Here is a 23,601-nt window from a genome sequence, read left to right on the forward strand (position 1 = left end):
CCCTTAAATTAGGGAGATGAAACTCGGTACATACACTCCTAATTATAAATGACTGTACACGTGTTCCAGTATTTGCGTCTATAGAGACAAGGGTATGTGAACTGCTATATAAAAGAGCTATAACTTCTTATATTTTATCGGAGCAACGCCAGGCACTTCCTCATCTAGTAGATTATAACACATTTCCCCTACCTTTCCCAAATACTTTACAACAATATTGATAATAATTGACTAACATTCAAGAAATGGATGTTGAAGTCCAAAGTCAGGGTGAATCAGTTGAGGTCTTATGTGGACTTCTTAATTATTTTGTTTCATTAGTTGTTGAGAACATTATGTTATTTCTCAGTAATATGTTCTGTACTTAAATCCTCTCAACAATGATCGAAACTTACATGCATGCACATACATCTATCTATTAAAATGTTACAATAGCAATTAAAAGCACCTGAGCTCCAACTTATAACTTTGGCTTTCAAATGTTTCATTTACGGTTATGTGTGATTTCACGTTTAACAGAGACAAACATTTTAAGTATTTGTACTTTAAATAGTCTAAATCTTTTTCATAAAGTTTATGACATAAAATTATTGTTCAAAGCCTTTGTATTTTAATAAGCCTTCTCTAAAATCAATGCATGTGAATTGTGCTTCCATCTTCCGAGTTCTTTTAAACTATGTTTATATGTTTGTGGTCAATCCTTTCGACAATGAGATCTCGGAAACTACAGGCTCTAGAAAGATGACGTTTTCACTTATCGATTGGAAATTTTGCGTAGATTGACCAGTTCTAATTGAATATTCGGAAAAAAAAGAACATGGCCATTATTTCTTTATTACATTTTTTTAGGGTACACTGGAAACATTGAAATTAAAAAAAGAAACTAAAGCATCATATCCTATACGTTATACATTCCAACACCACAATGTTGTATATTGGGGTTGTATATGTCTCAGGCGTTTGTTCCATGGCCAAATAATAGTGAAAAAGGAAGGATAACCATTTCTCCAGTTTAACCAGTAAGATGAATCTTTATTTTTTGAGTGTTTTGCCCAATGAACACCATATATAACTGACATTATAATTAATTGTATATATAATGTATTTGTTTATTACATACTGCATGCAAGAAGAAAGAAAACACTGGTCATACATGAATTAGAAACTCCAACCGGAAGTAGGCTCAAATCTTGCAAACGGTGCGAGATATTGAGAAAAAATAATCGAAAAAATCTCCCCTTTATGATATCCCTTGCCGATTTTTTTAAAAAAAATCAAGACGTCTTTCACTTGTGTCTGTAAAGGGACATGTATATATGTTGTGAGGAATGAGAAGGAGACTTATGCTCATATGCGAATGATGCGCTGTGTAGAGAGCGCAGGTTCAGCTAGTAATACAATAAAAATAAGAAGGCACAGGGTAGTTTTGAACAAAAATATGAAACCACTAACAAAATTATATTAAAATAACTGATTATATAGACAGAGTTTTCAAGATTGAACCAACACCTCATCATCCGAACAGATAGAGAGAAAGATAGAAATTCGGTCTTGTTAACCATATTGAAAGTAGTGATAGATGAAAGAATGCCAAGTAAAAATCTGATTCAGTTGTCAAGAAAGAGAACAAAACCCTTAAGTGTTTTATTTCCTTCTTTCTTTTGTTGATTATTATTGTACGTACTTATAATTTTCATTTTGGTTTGCTATTCTTGCCCCGAGATTATTTTCACTACTTTTTAATCAACCTATTGTTTTGTGCACACTGGCTGTCCCTTTTGTACTCTTCATTCGTTTGTTAGCTCTCGGCGTAAGGATAGGGAGCTTATAATTCCAGGTGAATGTACGTGTGTTTGTGTGTGTGTGTGGGGGGGGGAGATGAGTACTTTATTTCTCGGTATCTACTGACCATATTTGAACGTAATTTGGTGGAAAAAAATACGAGCTGCAGTCAAAAAAGTTGCCGGAATTTCGTTGTAACTATTTATTACCACAAATAGGTATATAGTCACTTAATCGGCTTCAAAATTGGCTCCTTGAGAACACACACACTTGTCCTCAAGGAGCTAGGCCATGGGGAACACAGTGAAGCCGTCGCGTTGGTTTGGATGTCTTCTACGGTGGCAAAGGGCTCGCAGAAACGAACGTTCTCCTCCTCTACCAGCCTCCCCACTCACCGGATGCAGCACCAGTGGATTTCTTGCTCTTTCCCAAGATCAAAAAGGGTCTCCAAGGTAAGTGCTTGGCACCGTAGAATACATTCAAATCAACGCGACGGCTGAACTTCGGAACATACCAAAACAGGGCTTTCAGCGTTGTTTCCCAGCAATGGTACAAGAGGTGAAACAAGTGTGTGTGTTCTCAATGAGCCTATTTTGAAGGCGATTAATTGAATGTGTACATATATTGTGATAATAAATAGTTATAACGAAATTTCGAAAACTTCTTGACTGCCCCTCGTATTTTAGCTAGTTGCTTAGAAACTAAATATTTCTATATTTGGCGACCAAGCTTGGCCAGGAACAGGCTCCATTTCACAACAGAGACTGTGTTCCACATTTTTTTCAAGGTTCGGTTCACCTCAGCTTGTTTCTGTTGTATTTTGCAGACACTTTTTTACGTGCAGATGCTTTAGTTACACACACTTCAATCTTATTTCTTAAAGCCTTTTCGTAAACTTGAACTGAGAAAGGTGCCTACTTAGTGAGTCGTTTGGAACTAACCAGAAGAGTTTGACATTCACTTGAAATCTACAGGACGGACCATAGCCCTATGCACGAGAGGTATTTTGATTCACAAAAATATTCTACCAACAGGACAGAATTTAGGAAGAAAGAGCTTCGAATAATTGTACGTGTTTAAAGTTTGTATCTTCATTTTTTGCCAAAATTATACTACACATAACAAAATGAACACCACAGCACGATCACAATGCATGTTTCCACAATACCAATCATGCAGTAGAAAAGCTATTTTTTTTTTTTTCTCACCTCATATATACCAGTAAATGCTTGTTGAACTGGTGGTGTCGCTGTAGGAATTGCAGATTGCAATGTGGACAAATGATGGATTAGTTTTTGGCCACACATGTTCATGATATGATACGTATGGTGCAGTTCTGCTCTCAGTATGGCAGGGTCCTGGAAAAGTACGCTAACCTTATCTTTTCTACTAGTATCAATCAATCACAACATAAATCAATGGGAAAAATCCATACAACACCCATCACATGACAGGAAATAAACACAATAATTCTACACACATATTTTTTTTTTTTTTAAAGTAAAAGGGATAGGAAGAACACAAGCTGGCGTGCTTTACACTGAACGCTTTAAATTTATTTATTTATTTCTTTAATTTCGTTAGCAAAAAACTGATCAAATCTTAAAAAGGAACAAGTAAAGTAATCTGCAAAAAATCGAGGCTTTTAAAAAATATACACATTCCTGATCAAAACCTCACTCAAATGTAATTTCCTCATAATTTATTAACCAGTTTGAAATTAGTAATTAACCTATCAGAAAAAAAAAAAAAAAAGATAAAAATAAAAGGAATACGCTAACGAAAGTTGCAAAGCGACTGAAAAGTACATGTCAGAGAAACATTGCCGAAATCGTGAAGATCACAGAAGTGCAGTGTGCAATGTACAACACATATTCATTGGAGTACACAATTACAGTTAATGTGGGAGGATAGCAGCAAAAATATAGTAAGTGTATTAACATGACTGTCTTTACTACACGGATAATAATACAAATTACATTTATGTTTACTTGTATTTTTTTTTTTAAATCAAAAACTGGAGAGCTAAGCCATAGAGAACATCGTAGCCTAGTGGTTAGAGCGTTCGACTCATGTCCGTGTGGTCCCGAGTTCGATTTCCGGCCGGTGTTTCCCAATTTTCGGCGTCCACCCAGCAGCATCGTGAGGCACACTGGGGAGTCACGTGAAAGGTCTAGAAAGCTCGCCGCTACGCTAGACGAGTTCAGTCGCTCGTTAGCAGATGGCGCTGGAACAGGTTTAGGCTCACAAATGGCTGTTACGCCAAGTGGCTCACAAGTGACTTGGGCTGATCTAAGCCTAGGCAACCGAACAGTCTGTTTACATGGCTAACTTCAGAATTGTAGCATAGGAAGGAAATGTCTGTGTTATTCAGACCAGCCATTCTAACGAGTTACCCTGTCATTACCATTCAAGACACTCAATGGTTTATACCTGAATTGTAAACTAATTAAATAAAAGTGTTATATAGGCACTTGCTCTACGTAACATAGCACTACCAATTTTAGTCAATTTCGAAGAAATGGGAAACAAAATAGAAGTGCTGAAATTTACTTATGTATGTCGTTGTACTTTTTTATTATATATATATATATATATATATATATATATATATATATATATATATATATATATATATATATATATATATAAAAGAGAACGTACAAATCCTTTGTTAGCTCATCACGCTAATACGGCTGAACCAATTTCTTTCATTTTTGGGGGGTTATTAAGATTTGGACCCTAGATGGTTTTTATCATATCACTTTAATTTTCAATTACCAGTGTCTTGAGATAATTGACCATTCAAGTGTCCATAACGTACAAATCCTTTGTTAGCTCATCATAGCTAAATCTAACCGTATTTATATGCAACCCACATGACCGTGTCACTCGGCGGGTTAACATAAATGACAGGCGATATAATGTTAACATTTACTCCAATCTTCTATGGTTTTTATCATATCACTTGAAAGCGAAAAAGTAAAAATTATCTAAGTAACAAAGTTTATTGCGTTCCGGGGTGACCCCAGCGAAGCGGGGTGAACGCTGCTAGTATATATATATATATATATATAAAGTAGATTTTACTCAGAACTTTAATGAGTCTCTTTCATGAGAATAACTACTGGTAGGACACATGATCAGTAACTCAAATATGAACAGTCTTACCTTGTATTACAAAGTTTCAGCGTGCACTTGTTTGTATTGCAATTTAATGTTAATAACATCTCTGTCGGAGTGTAAGAGAAATAAAATTTGGGAGCTTTACCTACAGAACGGTACATTTTAAAAGTGTACCTCATAATAACAACAAGATGTTTTTATTACAGTGTTTTCTACTCTGAAAGTCGGCGTTGTGTCGTACGATTCAGCAAAAAAAGTAAAGGCGCTCGTCTCATTAAAAAATCTATTAGTCAATCCCCTCTGAGCAGCACTTACCAGCTGCTTTCTTTATCAACTAAAAACTGTTTCGTGTTGCAGTCCTACTTTTTCATACCTCACAAAGTACTGGGGAATTTGATAAGGACCGTAGTAAAACGGGAATTTACATACTTTAAAACACTACACACAGATGAGGATAGTGTACTTAAAACAAATAAAAGAATCACACTGTTTGCCTAGTTCTATCCCCAGAAAATACAAACCATATACATATACTTCAGAACACTGACATTTGCAGTTCATTCTACGAACGAAAAGATTAAATAAACAAATATTGTGCTTGTAAACACTCATGCTTACACTGAACATATAATGTAAAGAAAAGAAAAGAAATAAAAACTAAACACTTCAAGTTCTTTAGAGATCTAGTTTTAAAAAATGATATAATGATCTTACATCCGGTGCATATCCATCTATAATTCCTGCATCATCTGTCCTTTCTGCTGCTTGGGATCCCCATTTCTTAACTGACAGTTTCTTCAACCTATAATGAAATGGTATTTTAACTACTCTATTTGTTACTTCGAAACAAAAATATATGTACTTATCTTGATATTGCTTATACTTGGTTGATCTAATTTAAGTTTAGCGTCCCTTTCAACAACCAAGTTATACGAAACGTGGACCTGCAGCCTAACATGGGATCCAAACCACATAAACTCCCGCCGGGAATCACCATACCAAACGCGCGTGCGCTGAACATATAGCCATTAGGAAGCTTCACGCTTATATTTAATATTTCATAATTAAAAATAACCTAATGCTCAGCAAAACAAACCAATTTATTATTGTAAAACTAATAGTTTGTGACAGTTTCGCCAACTAACCACTTAACTTCATCAGACACTATGTAATTCTTATGTAAGTCATAGTATCTGACGAAGCCAAGTGCTTATTTGCAGAAACAGTCACAAGCTACTAAGATTTATAATAATAAATTGGTTTTCTTTGTTAAGCATTAGCTTATTTTTAATTATGGTATAAATAGGCAAAGCTGGTATAATGGACAGTATTACAGTTAGTATTTCAGTTTGTAAAGTTTCTTTTCTTTTATATAGAAATAACCGGAAGAAGTCGCTACCAAAATCGAATTATATCTGTTTGTGTCTCCAACTTCCTGATTGCAGCATTTTTAAACTCCTTATTTTGTTACCAATTATCGTGCTTCAAGATGTGTGACCAGGGCCGGATTTCCATGTTTTGTGCCCATGGGCCCTAGCAAAATTGCCACCCTAACCACACCACATCGCATTGCTCTCCAAAACTTCATTCTCCTAGATCAACTTCTTAATATATTGCTTTTATGTTTCTTACTAAATTATAATTATTACTATGACTGGTTATTACTGTTCCTATTTCTTATTACTCATTTTATGTAATCTATTGTAATTCCTATATCTGGCTAACATTTGGAGTAGATTCATTAAAACTTACTTGGCTTCTGCCTAACCTATTCAACATTGCATGGTGTAAAACACGGCAAAATATAAAACAATCTTAAAAAATATAAAGAGTTATATTACTGTACCTAAAAGTTTACAAAATCACGTTTCTGAAACTTTTGTGTATCAAAACTATTTACGTCTTGCTTTGACACTGGAAAATTATTAATAATGTCATCAAAATCAAGCTTAACAGTCAAGTCATTTTCGGTGGCTAAAAAAGCTAGATAAACCAGTCTCTTCTGACAAAGAGTAGATCTCAAATAGTTCTTGACAGTGTGGAAAATGATCTTTCCGCTGCACAGTTGGTTGCTGGTGTACATAAAAATACTTTAAGGAAAATAAATACACGCCAATTTGTGGAAGTACGAGTGTCCAGCCGCCTACTGCTGCCCTTTTCAGCATATCCACCGACAACTAATCAAACCACCATAATAACCAACTGACTTACAGTCTGCCAATATTTGCTACACTAATCTGCTACAATATTATCGTAGTCACGGCCATTAAAAAATAGCTTTCGCTTATTTTATTGAGTCGTTGAAGAAATACGTATTTTCAATAGTTTTATCGTTTCTAAATAATTCTTTTATAAATTGCCGCTCTCAAAATTTGCTGCCCAGGACCCGGGCCCATGTAGCCTATGCCTAAATCCGGCCCTGTGTGTGACTCATTTGTTTGTGCTCTTTGAACGGAGGAAGACACCAGCCACGGTATGTTGGAGGGGAAGGAACAATCTCCGCTGTCATAAATTCACAAGAATGGTTCATTCTTTTGTTCGCCACTGGTTTGTTTAAAGGGTTTTTATTTCGCATAAAATGAACGATTTTAGTTCTGCATTCTGTTCGTACACACAAAATACACATCCTTTACAGAGTCGTGACTAACAGAATTAGCAATTTTTGGCAAAGCTTCTTCTAATCTGGCCTAAATTTGATAACTCAAACCTAAGACGCACCTTGATTTTAGAAAAAAAAAAAGAAAAAAAAAATCGACAAAAGTACACCCTAGAATCGCGTAAATACGATAGTTTTCCCACGGGAGGATATATTGGTAAGTAACCATTTTTTTGTTAATTTGAATTCCTCATGAAGGATTCACACTGAAATTCTGGTATTGATTTCCGACTTTTCCTGAATTTCCATGACTAAATATGTAAACTCCTCCTGACTCGTGACACTATCATGTATGGTTAGGTTTAGGAAAAAAATGTATTTTTAATCGGTATCCGTACCCCCTAAAATATCGTACGTGAACTAAAGATACGAAGTGAGTACAGGCACAAAAATTGGTTCTTTCCATGATTCCATTGATTTAAAAAAAAAAATCTACATTTAAACAATGAAATATTATTGGTGAAATCCACATTAGAACTAGCATGCGTTACAAAATTTAAATAAGTAAAATCTAATACTAATAATAATCAGGAATTAGGGGAAAAAAACTAAACTTCTATACAAATTAACCGCTAATATTCACAAATGACGATAAAAATTTCTTCTATGAGTTATTCCATTTAGGATGCTAAATGCTTTAACTATTTGTGGCAATGTTCCTTATTAACTATTTTATACTATTTTTTAAACTATTTTATACTAATCACACCTACACAAGCTACTCACTTGCCTGTCAAAGTACCAGTCCGAAATTCATCTTGAGCAGATTTGGATTTATGTTTCACGCTTCCCTTTGAGCGATGTAGAAGATTATCACCTGAACCTTCCCGAAAAAAGAGAAAAAACACACATGAAAATAATTAGAAATAAATTTATACTTAAATAAAACAAAACAACACAATAATAATAGTAATATTTAGGGGCTACAGGATTATTTTTCCTTCAAATGGAAGGTAATTTTAAAAATTTCACAGTTCAAAACTAATTAAAACAGCTTTCAAGGTACTGTACTAACATCCTGTCATTTAGTATACAGAATGCAATTCAGATCGCCATTTTTAGAACGATGAAATTTCAAAATAATGGAAGATTCTCACTTTGGGGCTAGTAACCTGACACCATGGATAGAATACTTATGAGGATGATGATGATGAGCTAATCTACAAAATTCGGCAAGGAGAAACCTCTGACACTTCCGCATATCTACAGCACCAGAACCACATCATGCGGCATTGATGTTTCATGCTACTGTCCTGGCTGAATGTCCCGGGTGGACATACCGTATGTAGTCCTCCAGCATTGCCACAATCAAGCACAAGCTACAATTCCAAAACGTGGAGATCATTCTCCTTCTACACATTGCTGTACAATGAACTGTCATATATGACTCAGCTATGATACATGCAGTTTACTTTACTATTCGCTCGGCAGATGACGTCTTTGCAGAGATCATCGTACTAATACACAATAACACTGTAAAAAAAATAACAGTTTCAACACAATAACTGTGTCTTCATCAGACTTCCACTCCTTCTGGCTGCGTTCTTCATTAAAAAGTAACACTTGTGTGGCTTTCACTTTCACTTTTTAGCTACACACGTGTCCAATTAAAAGTTTACTTTTTTTTCGCTGGATACATTCTGTCCTCTAACTATCCTTATTTTTTTTATTAATTTTTTCTTTCTTTCTTCTTCCTTTTCATTTCTTCTTCTTTAAGCAGAATCTTCTCCCACTCTTTATTTATCGAGAATCTGCATTCCAATTCATCATCTTGCCTCCTGCCTTCATAATCTCCCTGGCTTCCTTTCATTTTCTTACCTCTCTCCAAGTTCTGTTCTCTGCTTCTATGACTTCTGCTCCTTCCCACTCTATCCTGTGGTTTGTCTCTTTCTGATGCTTGTATATCGCATTGTTGTCCCTTTTTAATCTTACATCATCCTGGCGCTGTTTTATCCTTTCTTGCATCATCTTTTTTGTTTCTCCTATGTAAATTTGGTTACACTCCGCGCATCCTTCTCTATATATTACTCCCTTTGATCTTTGTCCGCTATTGCTTTTCTCTTGGTTCTTCTGACTAGCTCAATTATTCGTCTTCCTCTTTGAAAACAGCACCAGGGGGATGTAAGATTGAAAAGGGACAACAATGCGATATACACGCATCAGAAAGAGACAAACCACAGGATAGGGTGGGAAGGAGCAGAGGTCATAGAAGCAGAGAATAGAACTTGGAGAGAGGTGAGAAAATGAAAGGAAGCCAGGGAGATTATGAAGGCAGGAGACAAGGTGATGAATTAGAATGCAGGATTCTCGATAAATAAAGAGTAGGAGAAGATTCTGCTTAAAGAAGAAGAAATGAAAAGGAAGAAAAAAAATAATAAGGAAAATAAGGATAATTAGAGGAGAGAATGTATCCAGCGAAAAAAAGTAAACTTTTAATTGGACACGTGGGTAGCTAAAAAGTGAGAGTGAAAGACACACAAGTGTTACTTTTTAATGAAGGGGCGCAGCATAAGTTGATCCCCGGAGAGTATATAAGTGATGACCAACTCCCAAGCAGCCAGAAGGAGTGGAAGTCTGATGAAGACACTGTTATTGTGTTGAAACTGTTCCGTGATAGTTTTTTTTTTTTTTTTAAACATATTATCACATAGCCTTGCTCAGTGTGTTATTGTGTATTAGTACAAAATGGAAACAAGGTCTGATAGAATAGTTATAGATCATCGTAAAAACGACATTACTTATGGAATGAGCTGATAGATATCGCTACCTGCATTACTGCTTGCCTGTAAAATGAAGTCCTTTAATTTGCATACCTATGGTATGGAGTTCAAGGTGGATAGTGCGCAAACTAAAATAAATAAATAAATGAATAATTTGTGAAATAAAATTAAAAAATAAATTTGTGAGTGTAAACAATAAGAGCTTCTAAGTAAGCACAACTTTAATCTACAGTGTATAGTGGGCGGAACAAGTAGCAGTACTATAAGTACATATAAAATTTTCTTTCGAAGAGGACAGGAGTAGGATAGTCTGTAGAACATCCTGACTAATGAAAGTGGTCCTCCACTTGAAAAAGGTTTGAGAAACGCTGGATTAGACCAATCGTCCGTCAAAAAAGGGGGTTAGAGTCTCTTGTTAGTACAGTGCCAAGATTTTTCTGGTACTCCAACGCTGTTCTGTACCTACTAGTACTTAGTGCAAATAGTACTGTGAGATACACAATAAATTAGTTAAATGCATTACAAAACACATGCACTTACCTTCCTCAGAATTGGCAAGTTCAGAATAATTTATGTGGCCACTTGCTTTGGAAATAACCTCATTCCTTTGACCTCCCTATATTAAAGGAAGTATTAATTAGTTAATTACTAGAGTAGCAAACATTGTTTGAGTATCAACTTACAATCTAGCATTACATATAAACCCAAATCATAACACTACTTTTCTTTTTTCATTTTCCTGACGCAGAGATTAAAGACTTATACATTTACTGAGCGCATTAATGGAGAGCGTGTCTTTAGAATATATTGAACAGGGGAGAATGTCTACAGAAGCATTTGATAAAAAAAAAAAATAAAAATATATTTGCCCTCAGTGAGTGCTTTTAGACACAACCTTTTTATTAAGCACGTCTGTAAAAACTTTCCCTCGTCGTCAAGACTGTCTTCCGAGCGCGTCCTTGCTCCTAATTAAAGGAGCTAAATTATTCATGATTAATTAGTGCATTTATTTTGTAAAAGTACGTCACACCACATAAACCACAAACAGAGCACATTTTTATATTTCTCGTTGAAACTCAAGTACAGACAGAACCGGTGCTGTCTTGTAATACATTTTTATCTTGAAGGCGAGATAGTGTGAAGATAAAAGACGTATTCTGCGCGAAAGTAATCTTGCAAGACACTTTCTACCAAGATAGTAGGTCTTGAACTATGCGACGCGACAGATGCACTGAATTTAGATCTCAGTGTGCAGATCAAAACTTTACGTAAATAATCAGCCCCGTCCTTCATTACCTTGATGATATACTGTATATGAGTGTAAACCAAAAATTATCAATCAGTCAATCGAGACTGCAAGAACAACCAATTAGACGGACAGTGTCCTTATTATTCCTCTTGACGCATAAGTTGAGTTGATTTTGAGTTTAACGTCCCTTTCAGCAGCGAAGCTATATGAGAAGGGACCTTCTCATTAACGTGGAATCCAAATGAGCTCCCGCCGGGAATCGAAGCCGGGTCTACCACGCCAAAGGTGCGCTTAGGCACGAAGGAGCTCTCCTCTTGATGTATTAGATAGTAATCTGAACAAACCGTTACCCCATCAGCGTATCGGCTTATATTAAAACTCTAATCTATTCCATACTGCATTGGTGATTTTAGATGATTTCCCCTGGAGAACTTTCAATACATGGGATGTAAACTGCACAAACAGGGTGTCTACTGGAATACCAGAAAGTAAATTCATGACTTTTTCATGACTTTTCATGACCTTTTTGTTCAAATTTTCATGACTATGGCGATAAAAATTTACCATTAGTAATAATAAACCCCTACCATCAGTGGTGCATCGGAACTATGCGGGTTGCTAGTCTTAAATATCACTTATTGTAAATCTTAAAGAAAGAATCTAAAATTCTGCCGCCTTGTGCTCGAGCACAGAATAGCACTTACCTAAATACGGGCCTGCTCTTACCAGTGAATCACTCTATACTGTATTTGAAGTTTTAATTCTGAGTATAATTATCCATCTAGCAGAAATTTGTCTGAAATTAAGCACTCAGAGAACTGCCCAAAGACAAAACAAATTATAAAAAATTCGTTTTAAAAAATAGATCATCAAATTTAAAATCTGCAAACTCAAACGAATATTATTTACATAAGTCTAAAGGCCCAAAAATACACAATTTACATTTCTTAGAAGTAAATAGCAGATCAAAAAGTTGGACAGTAAAAAGTTGTTACTATATTACAGAGACTAGAAGATGAAATGGGGAGCAGCTAGGAAGACAGTAAAGTACCAGTTAGCCAGCACTAACTGGTGGGGAAAATTCTCCAATTACTGACCTGATACAACTGTTTCAGTACATGCAGTATGAGGTATAAAAGTATGAAGTATAAAAATATACTCTGAGATTTCAGATTTTCATGACCAGTTGGGTAAATAAAGGACTTTTTCATGGCTTTCATGACCACTAAGCAAAATATATGACTTCTTCATGACTTTCATGACTTTCATGACCAGTAGACACCCTGACAAATGCTGGTACTTCGGAAATACGCCCCGAGGAAATTTCCCCACAAGCCCTCAAATCATTACTGCAGTGCTGTACAGGGGCATGTAAAAAATATATAAACTATGTACTATCTCACACAAGCGGTGATAATCTATCAAGTTGTCTAAAAGATATTGATCCTCTGGAGATCAAAACTGAGAATCCATTTATTGTCATTTGGAAATAACATTGTGGGACCACATATCTACCATTTTGTTAGATGATCTGCCATTTTTCGGCAACACCATAATGTCATTGCTATAAAACTTTTGTGTTTTCTAGTAAAAGAGACACGTGGTTTTTACACGACTCTTTTTTTTTAAAACTAACTTAACATCATTCAGGGAATTCTGAAGAGATCCAAACTAAGATTCTGCCAAGTCCGGGCTATACGAGGAATGCATTAAAAGTTCCCAGACAAGTTCTTTAATTTTTCACGGGTTCTTAAAGCGATATGCGTTCTAGTGGTATACGACACCTTTTGTGTTGACCAGTTCCAGCTGTTTCTTTTGAGTTACTACGTGCACTCGCACTAATTGTTGACAGTACAGAGCTAAGTGTATCGTCCTGTCCAGCGACAGCAGCTCATAATGCACGATAACCTTCCAATTCCACCAAACGCAGAGCATAACCTTCCTGGGCGTAAATGAGCTTTACCATAGACAGAAGAGCTTCGAACACAATCGCACATTATTGTTGTAGATTTTTTTTTTTTTTTTAAAATCATTTGTCGTCAATAGCTTTAGAAACGGCTCGAATTCGTTACGTTTCAGTAGAGATTCCTAGATAGAAATTCGGTTGATCATTTTACTGCTATTTTAATTTTTATATTTATAGTACCTTTTAATATCTAACAGAAACCAGGATTAAAGTCATTGGTTGTCTTTTGAATTTCATATTTTTCTGGTGACTGAATTTTTTATCGAAGGGATGATCTTTGCTTCAAACAACTGTAGAAGACCATACAAGAAATAACTAGGGTATTACGCAATTACGAGCCAAAAACGGGACATTCTGCGTCCCGTTAGCATTTTCCTCGGGACACCGCAAGGGACAATCCCGATAAAAATGGGAGGTCTGCTCACCCCACTCTAGAATGAGCACAATTTTCTGAGAAAAAGTGTTCTTAAAATCCATCTATTACTCACCGATTATTGTATTTCTTTTTCTTTTGTAAGTATTCTCGTACGCAGTTGCGTCTGGTGCATACATGCTGCAGGACTTGTTATGCATTCCAATAAGATTATTTACACAAACTTCGTAATAGAAACCGCAAAGAGATTTATTTATTCGTAAGTTTGCATTTTTCGCATTTTTAAATGTTTAAAACTAAATTCTCATTAGAACTTACTAGTGCTACAGAATTCATGCACGATTCGCCAGTGTTTTAAAGACATTACAAGCATATTTCTAGATTTTGTCTACAGAAAGTACGTCATGGAGATTTTTTTTCTTTCTTGTTTTGGTTAAATAAATCCACATTAGTTCTTCAAAAGCATGCAACTGAACTAAATTACTTTGTATTTAACTTCTTTTTTTATATACTAGAATTACTTACTGTTTTTTCGTCCACACATGTAGCTTGCTTTGAGCTTGAAATTTGCTGAGGACCACGATGAATATCTACCCTTCCTCCGACAGTTACGATTGGAAGATTTGGAAAAGAAGTCATTGCCGGCTGACAATATTTCTGTGAAATACGAAATAATTTATTAATTTTATTGCTCTTATGCAAAACGATCTTATTTTTACAGAAAATAAATATTATACGATTGACCACTTATTTACCCATATCATTTCTTATGGATTGTATCTATATGAGTGGATGTTACGACACTCGACACGTAATTATAAAATATTATTGATGGACAAGGATGAGATGAAAATATCCTGGATTCAGATCGTTCTCAAGAACCAGCCGTTCTGTTTGGCGATTTATTTAATAACAATGTTCCAAAACAGCTTTCAAGCTATTTTTACATTCGGAATAATAAAAATAATAATAATAATAATAATAAAAGGAGAAGAATTTTCGAAAGAAGGCTGTTTTCTCCTTTTATTATTATTTTTATTATAAGTATTATTTTTTTATTATACTTAAAAGATTTTATCACGGTATTTGTCTGGTCAGACTCTGGAAAAACCCGAAAAATAACCCCTGACAAAACTGTTTAGAGCAGGATTCGAACTCAAGGTCCTCTAGCTGCAAAGCAAGAACGTTCTCTCACGATTGTGCCTTTTGTATTAATATATATAAAACCCTCCAAATATCTTACTTAGAAGATTTGAAAAGCACGATTAACATTTGTTCTTCTTCGCTATTTTACTTAAATATCCAAATCAGTCTTAGATTTCTCTTTCACCGTAACTTAACGAAGAATTTGAAGCTAAATTTAAATAAATATAATTTGGACCAACAGTGGAATTACGTAATTAATAGTTCTATTCGTAAGTATAGATAGTGTAAAACAAGTAGCAGTGTCACATAAACACCATGTAAAGGAGTTTGACTTGTATGATGTGATTATGTTCCCAATCAATATTGAAACCGGAAGTATAGACCTTTAAGACTTCCGGTTTTAGTAGAAAAAAATAGAATGGAGAAGGAATATATTTTTGGGATGCTTAATTGCTTGCAGAAAAAAAGCTTCTATTACCATTTTTATTCTATTGCGATCAACATTAAAACTCGAAGTGGTTGAGGTCTGTCACTTTCGGCTTGAAGAGAAGCTTAAGAGTCTTCATCCCGGCGAAATTAAAATACCGCTAATTTTACATTAATTATGTGATATCTTCAAATAGATAAAAGATAATCGAAATGTGGAACAAGAGCGCCCTAGACAATATTATTTTACATGAGAAACCGTTATCACGACTCACTTATCTGCTTTCGATTTCGAGCCATTTTGAAAATCGGCATTATTTTCGCGTTTCTAAACAGCTGAAAACATAAAGCCACTAGGTGACTTGTGATAACGGTACCTCACGCAAAATAATATTGTCTAGGACGCTCTTGTTCCACATTTCAATTATCTTTTATCTATTTGAAGATATCACATAATTACTGTAAAATTAGCGGTATTTTAATTTCGCCGGGATGAAGACTCTTAAGAGAAAAGATGGTACATATTATGACAACGCTAAAAAAAACAGCTTCTTGCTATCTATCACTTATGCTCAATCCCAATCAGTTTGAAATCGGAAATTGGAGTATATTTCTATCACTTTCAGTTTTAATAGAGAGTAAAGGATGGAGATGAAATTATTCTGGGAACGCTTAATCGATTGCAAGAAAACAGTTTGTTGCTACCTATTAGGTTGATGCATAAGTCCGTAGCGTTTTAAATATAGATTTAAGTTTGTTTGTTTAGTGTTTTATTTATAAAATTCAGTTAAAAACTTGACATATAGTCACCATTTTTCATCACCAGTAACAATATGTGACAGGAACGATTGATGTTGTGCAATGGAAACTCGATGACGAGACAACAAAGCAGCACGAATTGTCAAACGGCCATTTTTGTTTCGTTCATTAAGTACGTGCGGTACCCATGAACCCATCTTCTGGATCATTCCCATGGAATGTAAATGTCGAACTATGGTTCCTTGGTCACATTCCATCACACTAGCCAATTCTCTGGTTGTCTGGCGTGGATTTTCGCGGATCAAGCTGTTTAAACGTTGCTCATCAAAATCGAATGCGTCTTCCATCATGCAAATCAAAGTGATTCGCTTTAAAACGAGAAAACCAGTCCTTGCTGTGTTTTCACCGACGGCATTAGTTCCGTACACTTCACAGATATTCCTAGCTGCATTTGCTGCGCTTGAACCTCGGTTCAACTCGTATAGCAGAATATGTCGGAAATGTTCTTTTTTTCTCGACCTGATACTCCATCTTCAACAGCGAAGAAATAACAATCGTTTGTAACGATCTCGCTGACAATTCGTATTCCACAAGACAACACTCCAAAGTAAACAGTGACAATGTAAAAACGGCAAACAAATGAACAGTAATGCAGTGTTGCCAGGTCAAGTCAGCCCGCTACGAAATTACGCCTCAACCCAATATTACTGTTTTTGCTTAATAGTGATTAACATTAAAACTTTTTTTTTTCTTTCTTCGAAGTGTTGGATTTACGTATTTTCTTAGGAATACAAATTGGTTAATACTAAATTTATAAGATCTTTTTCTAAACACATCATCAGACAGAAAATTCATAAAATATCAGTAAGTGAGAGAGTTTTGTTGGGTGACATGTATCTCCATCTCATTCTTTCCTATCTTCCTCTACTTTACAATTATAATGGTACTGGTCCATCATGTCGTCTCAATAAGTAATGTTAACGAATTATTCAAACTACCGGTCTGAAGACATCTTTTAACCGCATCTATTACAGCAGTGGTTCCCAACCTTTTTTTGACAGACGACATACTTTACTAAATACCCACGACATTGCAACATATTTGCTTGATATTTTATTATTAATAATATAATTCATAGTACTGTAGGACCACCATTTCTATGAAAGTAGTGACTATTTGGTACTGAACAAAACCCCTCTTATCTTGATCACACGAAATCACATACCTTACTTACTTCAACAGCAGCAAAATTTCTTAACGGTTTTCTTTTACTTTCGTTCATTCTATTATATTTATGTTTTTTGGTAATTTTTTTAATTTTTCTATGCCGGCTTTGAGATTTCTTTCTTTCTATTTTAAAATATATGATTACAAAATGAGTAAGTTTTAAAAAAACGATTTTGCAATTTGCTGATGAATGATATCAACATTATTGCCACAAAAACTCGAACTTTTGAATGGTGTGGTAAACAGATACTATTTATACAGTATCATAAAAACTAATTTGATCTATAGCGAAATAAAAAACAGATCTGCTCTGCTTGGGATGCTAAGAAAATACCAAGATAAGCTACATAAACTAACATTAAAAAAAAATAAATAAAAAAAAATAAATAAATAAACGAACAAATAAATGAATAATAGTAATATACAACATTGGTTCAAAGGATTTACAATCTGTCTTTGACAACTTCTTACTTTACAGAAATCTCCACCCATTTTTCCTCACTAACAAAGCTTCAAAGCTGGGTGTTTGCTAAAAATGATCTCATAAAAAATTCATCTATATTCAAAAAATGAAACTGAAATCTCTGAGTTTTACGTCCCACGGTTATGCCGGTTAGGCTAAAGGAGACGGCGATGATGAGAGATGAGTGAAATGGTGGAATGAAGAAAGTGGGAGGAAACGGAAGAACCCCGAGAAAACCCACGAGCACGATGTTTGTCCACCACAAAGTTCACTTGGCGGGGGCTGGGATCGAACCCGGGACCCCAAACACCAGAGGTGAACGCTCTACTACTGAGCCACCGCGCCCCCTTCCATCTATATCCAAGTTCCCACAGATTTTTGTAAACTATTTTCCTGACAAATGTTTACCTATTTCCCTGACAACATTGTTAAATTTTCCACTTTTTCATATCCCCAATAATTTAGTTAGATACCTAACTAAAAGAAGGGCATTGATTTTCTATGAAATGGGTTGGCCTATAAAATATAATCGGTCTACAAGATTCGAAATTATACACGAACATAAACACGTTATTAAGACTACCAGCTGCTGAGAAGTTTCCCGGTCCAACTTCGAAGACTGTCATTCAATTCTGATAAAATTTGTATGGAACCTGCGAGAGAAAGCATACTCTTTGAAGAAAAGATAATCAAAATCAATACATGTGTGTTGAAGTTACGCATAAGCGTGCACACAATGAAGTCCGTTAATTACGATATTACCACTATCAATCGTTGAGAAGTTTCATGTTCTAGCTCCGGTGACTATCGTCAGATTTTAATGAAATTTATATGGAACCACGAAAGCACACTTTTTCGAACAAAAAGTAAATCAACAAAATTTGTGCAAATATGTCGAAATAATGCGTGATCAAACATACAACTAAGGTATGAACACTGTCAGCCATGAAGAACTTTGATGACCTAGCTCAGAAGACTATGGTTAGATCCTCACGAAATTTATGTAGAATAACCGGAAAAGAATACTTTTTCAAAGAAGTCGGTGCACCTGTATCGAAGACTTTTGCTTCAACATATGCACAACACACATATACATATAAATGGGTAGAATTGAGAACCTCGCCTTTTTTTTTGTGTGTGTGTGTGTGTTTGTGTGTGTGTGTGTGTGTGTGAAGCCTGTACCTCAATATGTACCTCAGTTTAGGTCAGAGGCGCCACACTCTGTCTACATTAAGGGATTCAAGATGCTGTACCTTAACTGATTTCAGAGTTAAGAACCTCACCACAAATTATGGTGCAGCACACCTTGATATAACTTTATGCATCTGTAACCAATTATTCTACATTATTGTATTGTATGATCTCTAAATCCCAACTAATCTTATTACTTCAAAGTTGCCTTCACTATTGAGAACGACTACTCTGTTTCCCTGACATTAAATAACTTTTCAATAAATTCCCTGGCATTAAAGAAGTTTTCGAAAATTTCTGTGATTTTCCAGGGTTCCTATTTATCTAGGGAAATCATTTTTCCTGACCATTGGCAGAAAATTCCCTGAATTTCAAGACAGGTGTCGGATGACGTTGACATATAAATAACGAATATATGAGAACATTTATTTTATAGAGACAAATAGTAATCAATTGCTCATACGTACATTCCACTTACCTCCAATAAAAATCGGAGCAACGCCCCATACTGTGATCATTAATATCTACCCAGAAAATAAAAACCAAATAGACATTATAATGGTTGGCTAAGCTGAAACTGGCGTACAATTAATGTTAGAAAAAATATATTTTATAAAATTTCCCTGACTTTCCCTAATTTCCTGTCTTTTCCCCTGTACTCCCCTGACCTGCACCATTTTCCTTGAGTTTTCCATGATCAGTAGGAACCCTGTTTTCCCTGACAAAAATCGAATTCCCTGACATTCTCAGATTTTCCAGGTATGTGGGAAGTTAATTACTTATAGCATTTTCTTTGCGCTACACACAAATATACATGATCTCAAATTTGGTGTAGCTTGGAGGGTCAATTCAACGCAAACCTTCCCAATAATATTATACACTTTATGGAATTTATATTTTCAAAAGATTATACATTTATTTCGTTCTTTACTTGTAGGATTATTACCAGAATCATTTTTTTCAATGGATGAATTTTAAACAATACACTGAAAAATCGACTCAGTTAATAAAAGATTTAATTGGCTATGAGAAGCATGCTCGTTAGTGAGTTGGGGAAAATGATTCGGGCTTTCTATTCTAAAGATACAATATTTAGTTCGTTTAATTGAACTTCAAAAAACTAAAAAGTGTATACGTTATACTGTCTAACCAACATTTAAAAATTGTTCTACACTGAAGAATGAGAAAAGACAAATACACGTATCCAGTACTTACCTGAGGATCCTTCAAATACAGAGCGTTTTCTATAATGTAAGATATATCCACCGCACCAGGATATCTCATTAGATACGTCAAGCAACTAGTGTAGTCTCCATTCAACACTGAAAGGAACAGGAGCTAGATAAAATAAAAAATAAATGAAACATAATTTTATTTAAAATTTGCTAATTAAATATTTACAAGAACCTGTAGAATAATATCGAAATTTGTACATGTTCTTCTCTTGTTACGTGAACGATCATGTCACAGTTGCTAGATTATTATTTGTGAAGGTACAGAAATGTACATGTAGTATTTACGCATATTAATTCGCTCATGAACTGTTTCAGATCCAAGATATGAATGTACTAGGAAAGAAAATATTTATTAACAAATTGGCTTAATTGATGTATTATCAACCACTTCTACAGAAGATAGTATTTTTGTAAGACTACAATGATAAGACCCCATCTACCTGATAATATTGTTATATCAATCTTTTATTGCACTAAACTTTTTACTCTAAAATCATCGCTAGATGTTCCATATACTGTGTGTCCTGCTTTAATCCTATTCACAACACCTGAGCCCTGAAACCAGATCTCTTGAATCAAAACTAACTCTGTTTATAGCTCAAATTCAATTTTGGACTTTTCGTTTCGAAGGCCGTCCTTCTTAATTCACAAAGCTTCACAGATACTGAATCAAAACCACTAATTCTGCGCTCTCAACAAACATCAGACCCGGTTGCATGGACACCAAATGTTCACGAGATAGAAGTACCTAAAAGCTACTATTTCTTATTTAGTTCCTTTAAGATTTCATGTTACCAATATAAATTAACAATCTGATGAGATGGTCATGTAGTCGATATCTGTAAGAAAACTTTCCTGACAGTTACTAAATTTTCAAATAGACAATAAATCTATTTATAAGAAGGAATCTTTAAGTTTCAATGAAAGAGTTCATTGGTTTGGAGTTCAATTCCTTGTCAATGCCTAGGCTACTTGAAATGTAGATTTACACCTTAACGTGGGATTTGAACCTCAGAGTTCCTATTGCGAATTAGGATGGATTAGGAGTTTAGCGGTCTTTTGAGCAGCAGCGAGGTTATACAAGACGTGGACCTACACCTTAACGTGGAATCCGAACCACATGAGCTTCCAATGAGAATCGAACAGAGATCTCCCGCAACGAAGACGCGTACGCTAACCATATAGTCACGAGGGAACTCCCAATAGAAGTCGGTAACAAAGCAAGGAAAAATACTTACACTGTGTTCTTATAGCAATCAGCATTGCTACAACAATGTAATTTACTAATTCGAAATTATCTCCCTCAGCAAAGATCGCATCCCACAGGACTAGGAGATCCTGAAGTGGAAATTCTCGGCCGAATAGCAATCGCAGCCAACGTCTGTAATTAAAAAGGAATAAAATAAGAGAGAGGAATATACGTAAGGAGGCAAATGCAATACATATTCAAGTCTAGTGCTTAACAGTCCTCTTGAATGAAAGAAGAAACGTTCATTCAAATCATTCTGACGGCATTACATGGCCACAATTTCGTTAAGGACACGGAAATGAGACTGACAAGCTACGTTTACTACATCACGAAGAATCAGTTAAGGAGATAACATTTTATAAAACACACTGAATTTCACCACGGTGTTAAGAAAACAGAAAGTAGCAAAGTAAATAAAGGGCGGATTGTTTATCATGGTAAGTTCTTGTAACCTTTTAAACTAATGGAAAATAACCCTGAAATTTTGTACCATGCAAATAATGGAAGGGGGAACATTATTTGACATACTACTCTATGGCACCATTAGCTTAATAAGGTTGCCCAACCTAACACAAAGTTTTTTTTTTTTTTTTTTTTTTTTTTTTTTTTTTTAATGGCATTATGTCAGGTTTATTGTATATTTCAAATCTACATAACAAATGAAAACTTACAATATCATATTTCGACACTACATGATGCTACAATATCACAAACACCCAGATATTGGGTTTCTATACTAGTAACAACGCAAGTGAAACGGACGGAAAAAATGAAATGAAATCTTTGAGTTTTACATTCCCACAGTTATACCGGCTAGGCTAAAGGAGACAGTAATGATGAGAAATGAATGAAATGGTGGAATAAAGAAAGTGTGAGAACTCCGAGAAAACCAACGCAAACGGTGTTTGTCCACCACAAAGCTCACTTGGCGCGAGCTGGGATCGAACCAAGAATCCCATGCACCAGAGGTGAATGCTCTATCACTGAGCCACCGCGGCTCCGTGTGAGACGGAGGAAGCAATGGACATCGAAAGTACTTTAGCATCTAATACTAAGATCATGATATGGTGGATTTCGAATTAATAGGAACAAAGATACAAGGGAGTGAAAATTTGACTTTTTCAAAACCCTTTACTTCGAAAAACTGCTTAGACAAGTACTTCACAACCGATTGTATAGATAGCTCTCAATAAATGCGAAGATGATAATGCCGTTTACAGCAACCTAATATCTCAAACTGTTCTGGAGATATGAAGAATCCTGGTAAAGTTTGCAACATTGCTTAAAATTATTGTGGCAATGTCATAGAAGCAAAGTAAATCAAAAAATGTTAAAAAAAATTACGCCATTTTAAATAATATATTAATTTAACAATTTTTTACACCTCTGGAATCGTTTGAAATATCAAATTACTGTAAACAGCATTATGAGTTTTACGTCTATTGGAAACCACCTACGAATCTGGATGTAATACTTACTTAAACAAGTTTTCGAAATAAAACCATTTAAAAATATATATTAACAAAAGGTCAATATTAATTACATTCTCGTAATCACTGACTGGAAGGTTGCAATAAAGCTAATATTATCAAAAAGTAAATTACTTACATGCCGAATAGTTGAAGGGGTATATCCAACTGTTGTAGATGCTGGTGTAGCTTAGGATCACTCGGTGCAAGAATATTTTCTCTAATAAAGTTTAACTGACATATTACTTCATTCTCTGCAGTCTCCAAACATTCCTAAATAAATAAATAAATGAATAAAATTACTTTTTACATAAAACGTCCAGCCACCAGCTTTTCTGTTATTTTAAGTGTTTACTACCACACTACAGTGAAACTTCCCTTAACTGATACCTACATAATATGGACATTTTTCTGTTCCGGCTAAAATATATCTATTATTACGAGACAGAACCTTCCCTTTCACAGAGATGGGCAGTCTTCTTATTGCTACAACGTTTTCATAACCTCTTCATAAAGGACAGGAATTATTTTCTGTTCATACCTATTTAGCACAAAAAGGTCTTC

At 35.0% G+C, this 23,601-nt stretch overlaps 1 protein-coding gene across 4 annotated transcripts in view; it reads right to left on the reverse strand.

Annotated features, from left to right (window-relative positions):
• The window catches only part of TBC1D5 (TBC1 domain family member 5), a 67,772-nt gene that overhangs the window by 5,252 nt on the left and 38,919 nt on the right, over positions 1-23,601 (reverse strand). For 2 of the 4 annotated variants that reach the window (XM_081749263.1, XM_081749264.1), the window contains exons 9-16: positions 23,177-23,310; positions 21,558-21,700; positions 20,300-20,406; positions 14,398-14,529; positions 10,825-10,900; positions 8,291-8,387; positions 5,623-5,710; positions 2,991-3,140 (exon numbers count right to left, since the gene is read on the reverse strand). In XM_081749263.1, coding sequence (XP_081605389.1) covers positions 2,991-3,140; positions 5,623-5,710; positions 8,291-8,387; positions 10,825-10,900; positions 14,398-14,529; positions 20,300-20,406; positions 21,558-21,700; positions 23,177-23,310 — 927 coding nt within the window. Of the gene's footprint in view, positions 1-2,990; positions 3,141-5,622; positions 5,711-8,290; positions 8,388-10,824; positions 10,901-14,397; positions 14,530-20,299; positions 20,407-21,557; positions 21,701-23,176; positions 23,311-23,601 lie in introns of those variants that run through there. The other 2 variants (XR_014130435.1, XM_081749265.1) reach the window with 2 other exon arrangements.

The sequence above is a fragment of the Thermobia domestica genome, chromosome 2 (genome assembly GCF_964235325.1).
Source record: "Thermobia domestica chromosome 2, izTheDome1.hap1.1, whole genome shotgun sequence".
Taxonomy (NCBI): domain Eukaryota; kingdom Metazoa; phylum Arthropoda; class Insecta; order Zygentoma; family Lepismatidae; genus Thermobia; species Thermobia domestica.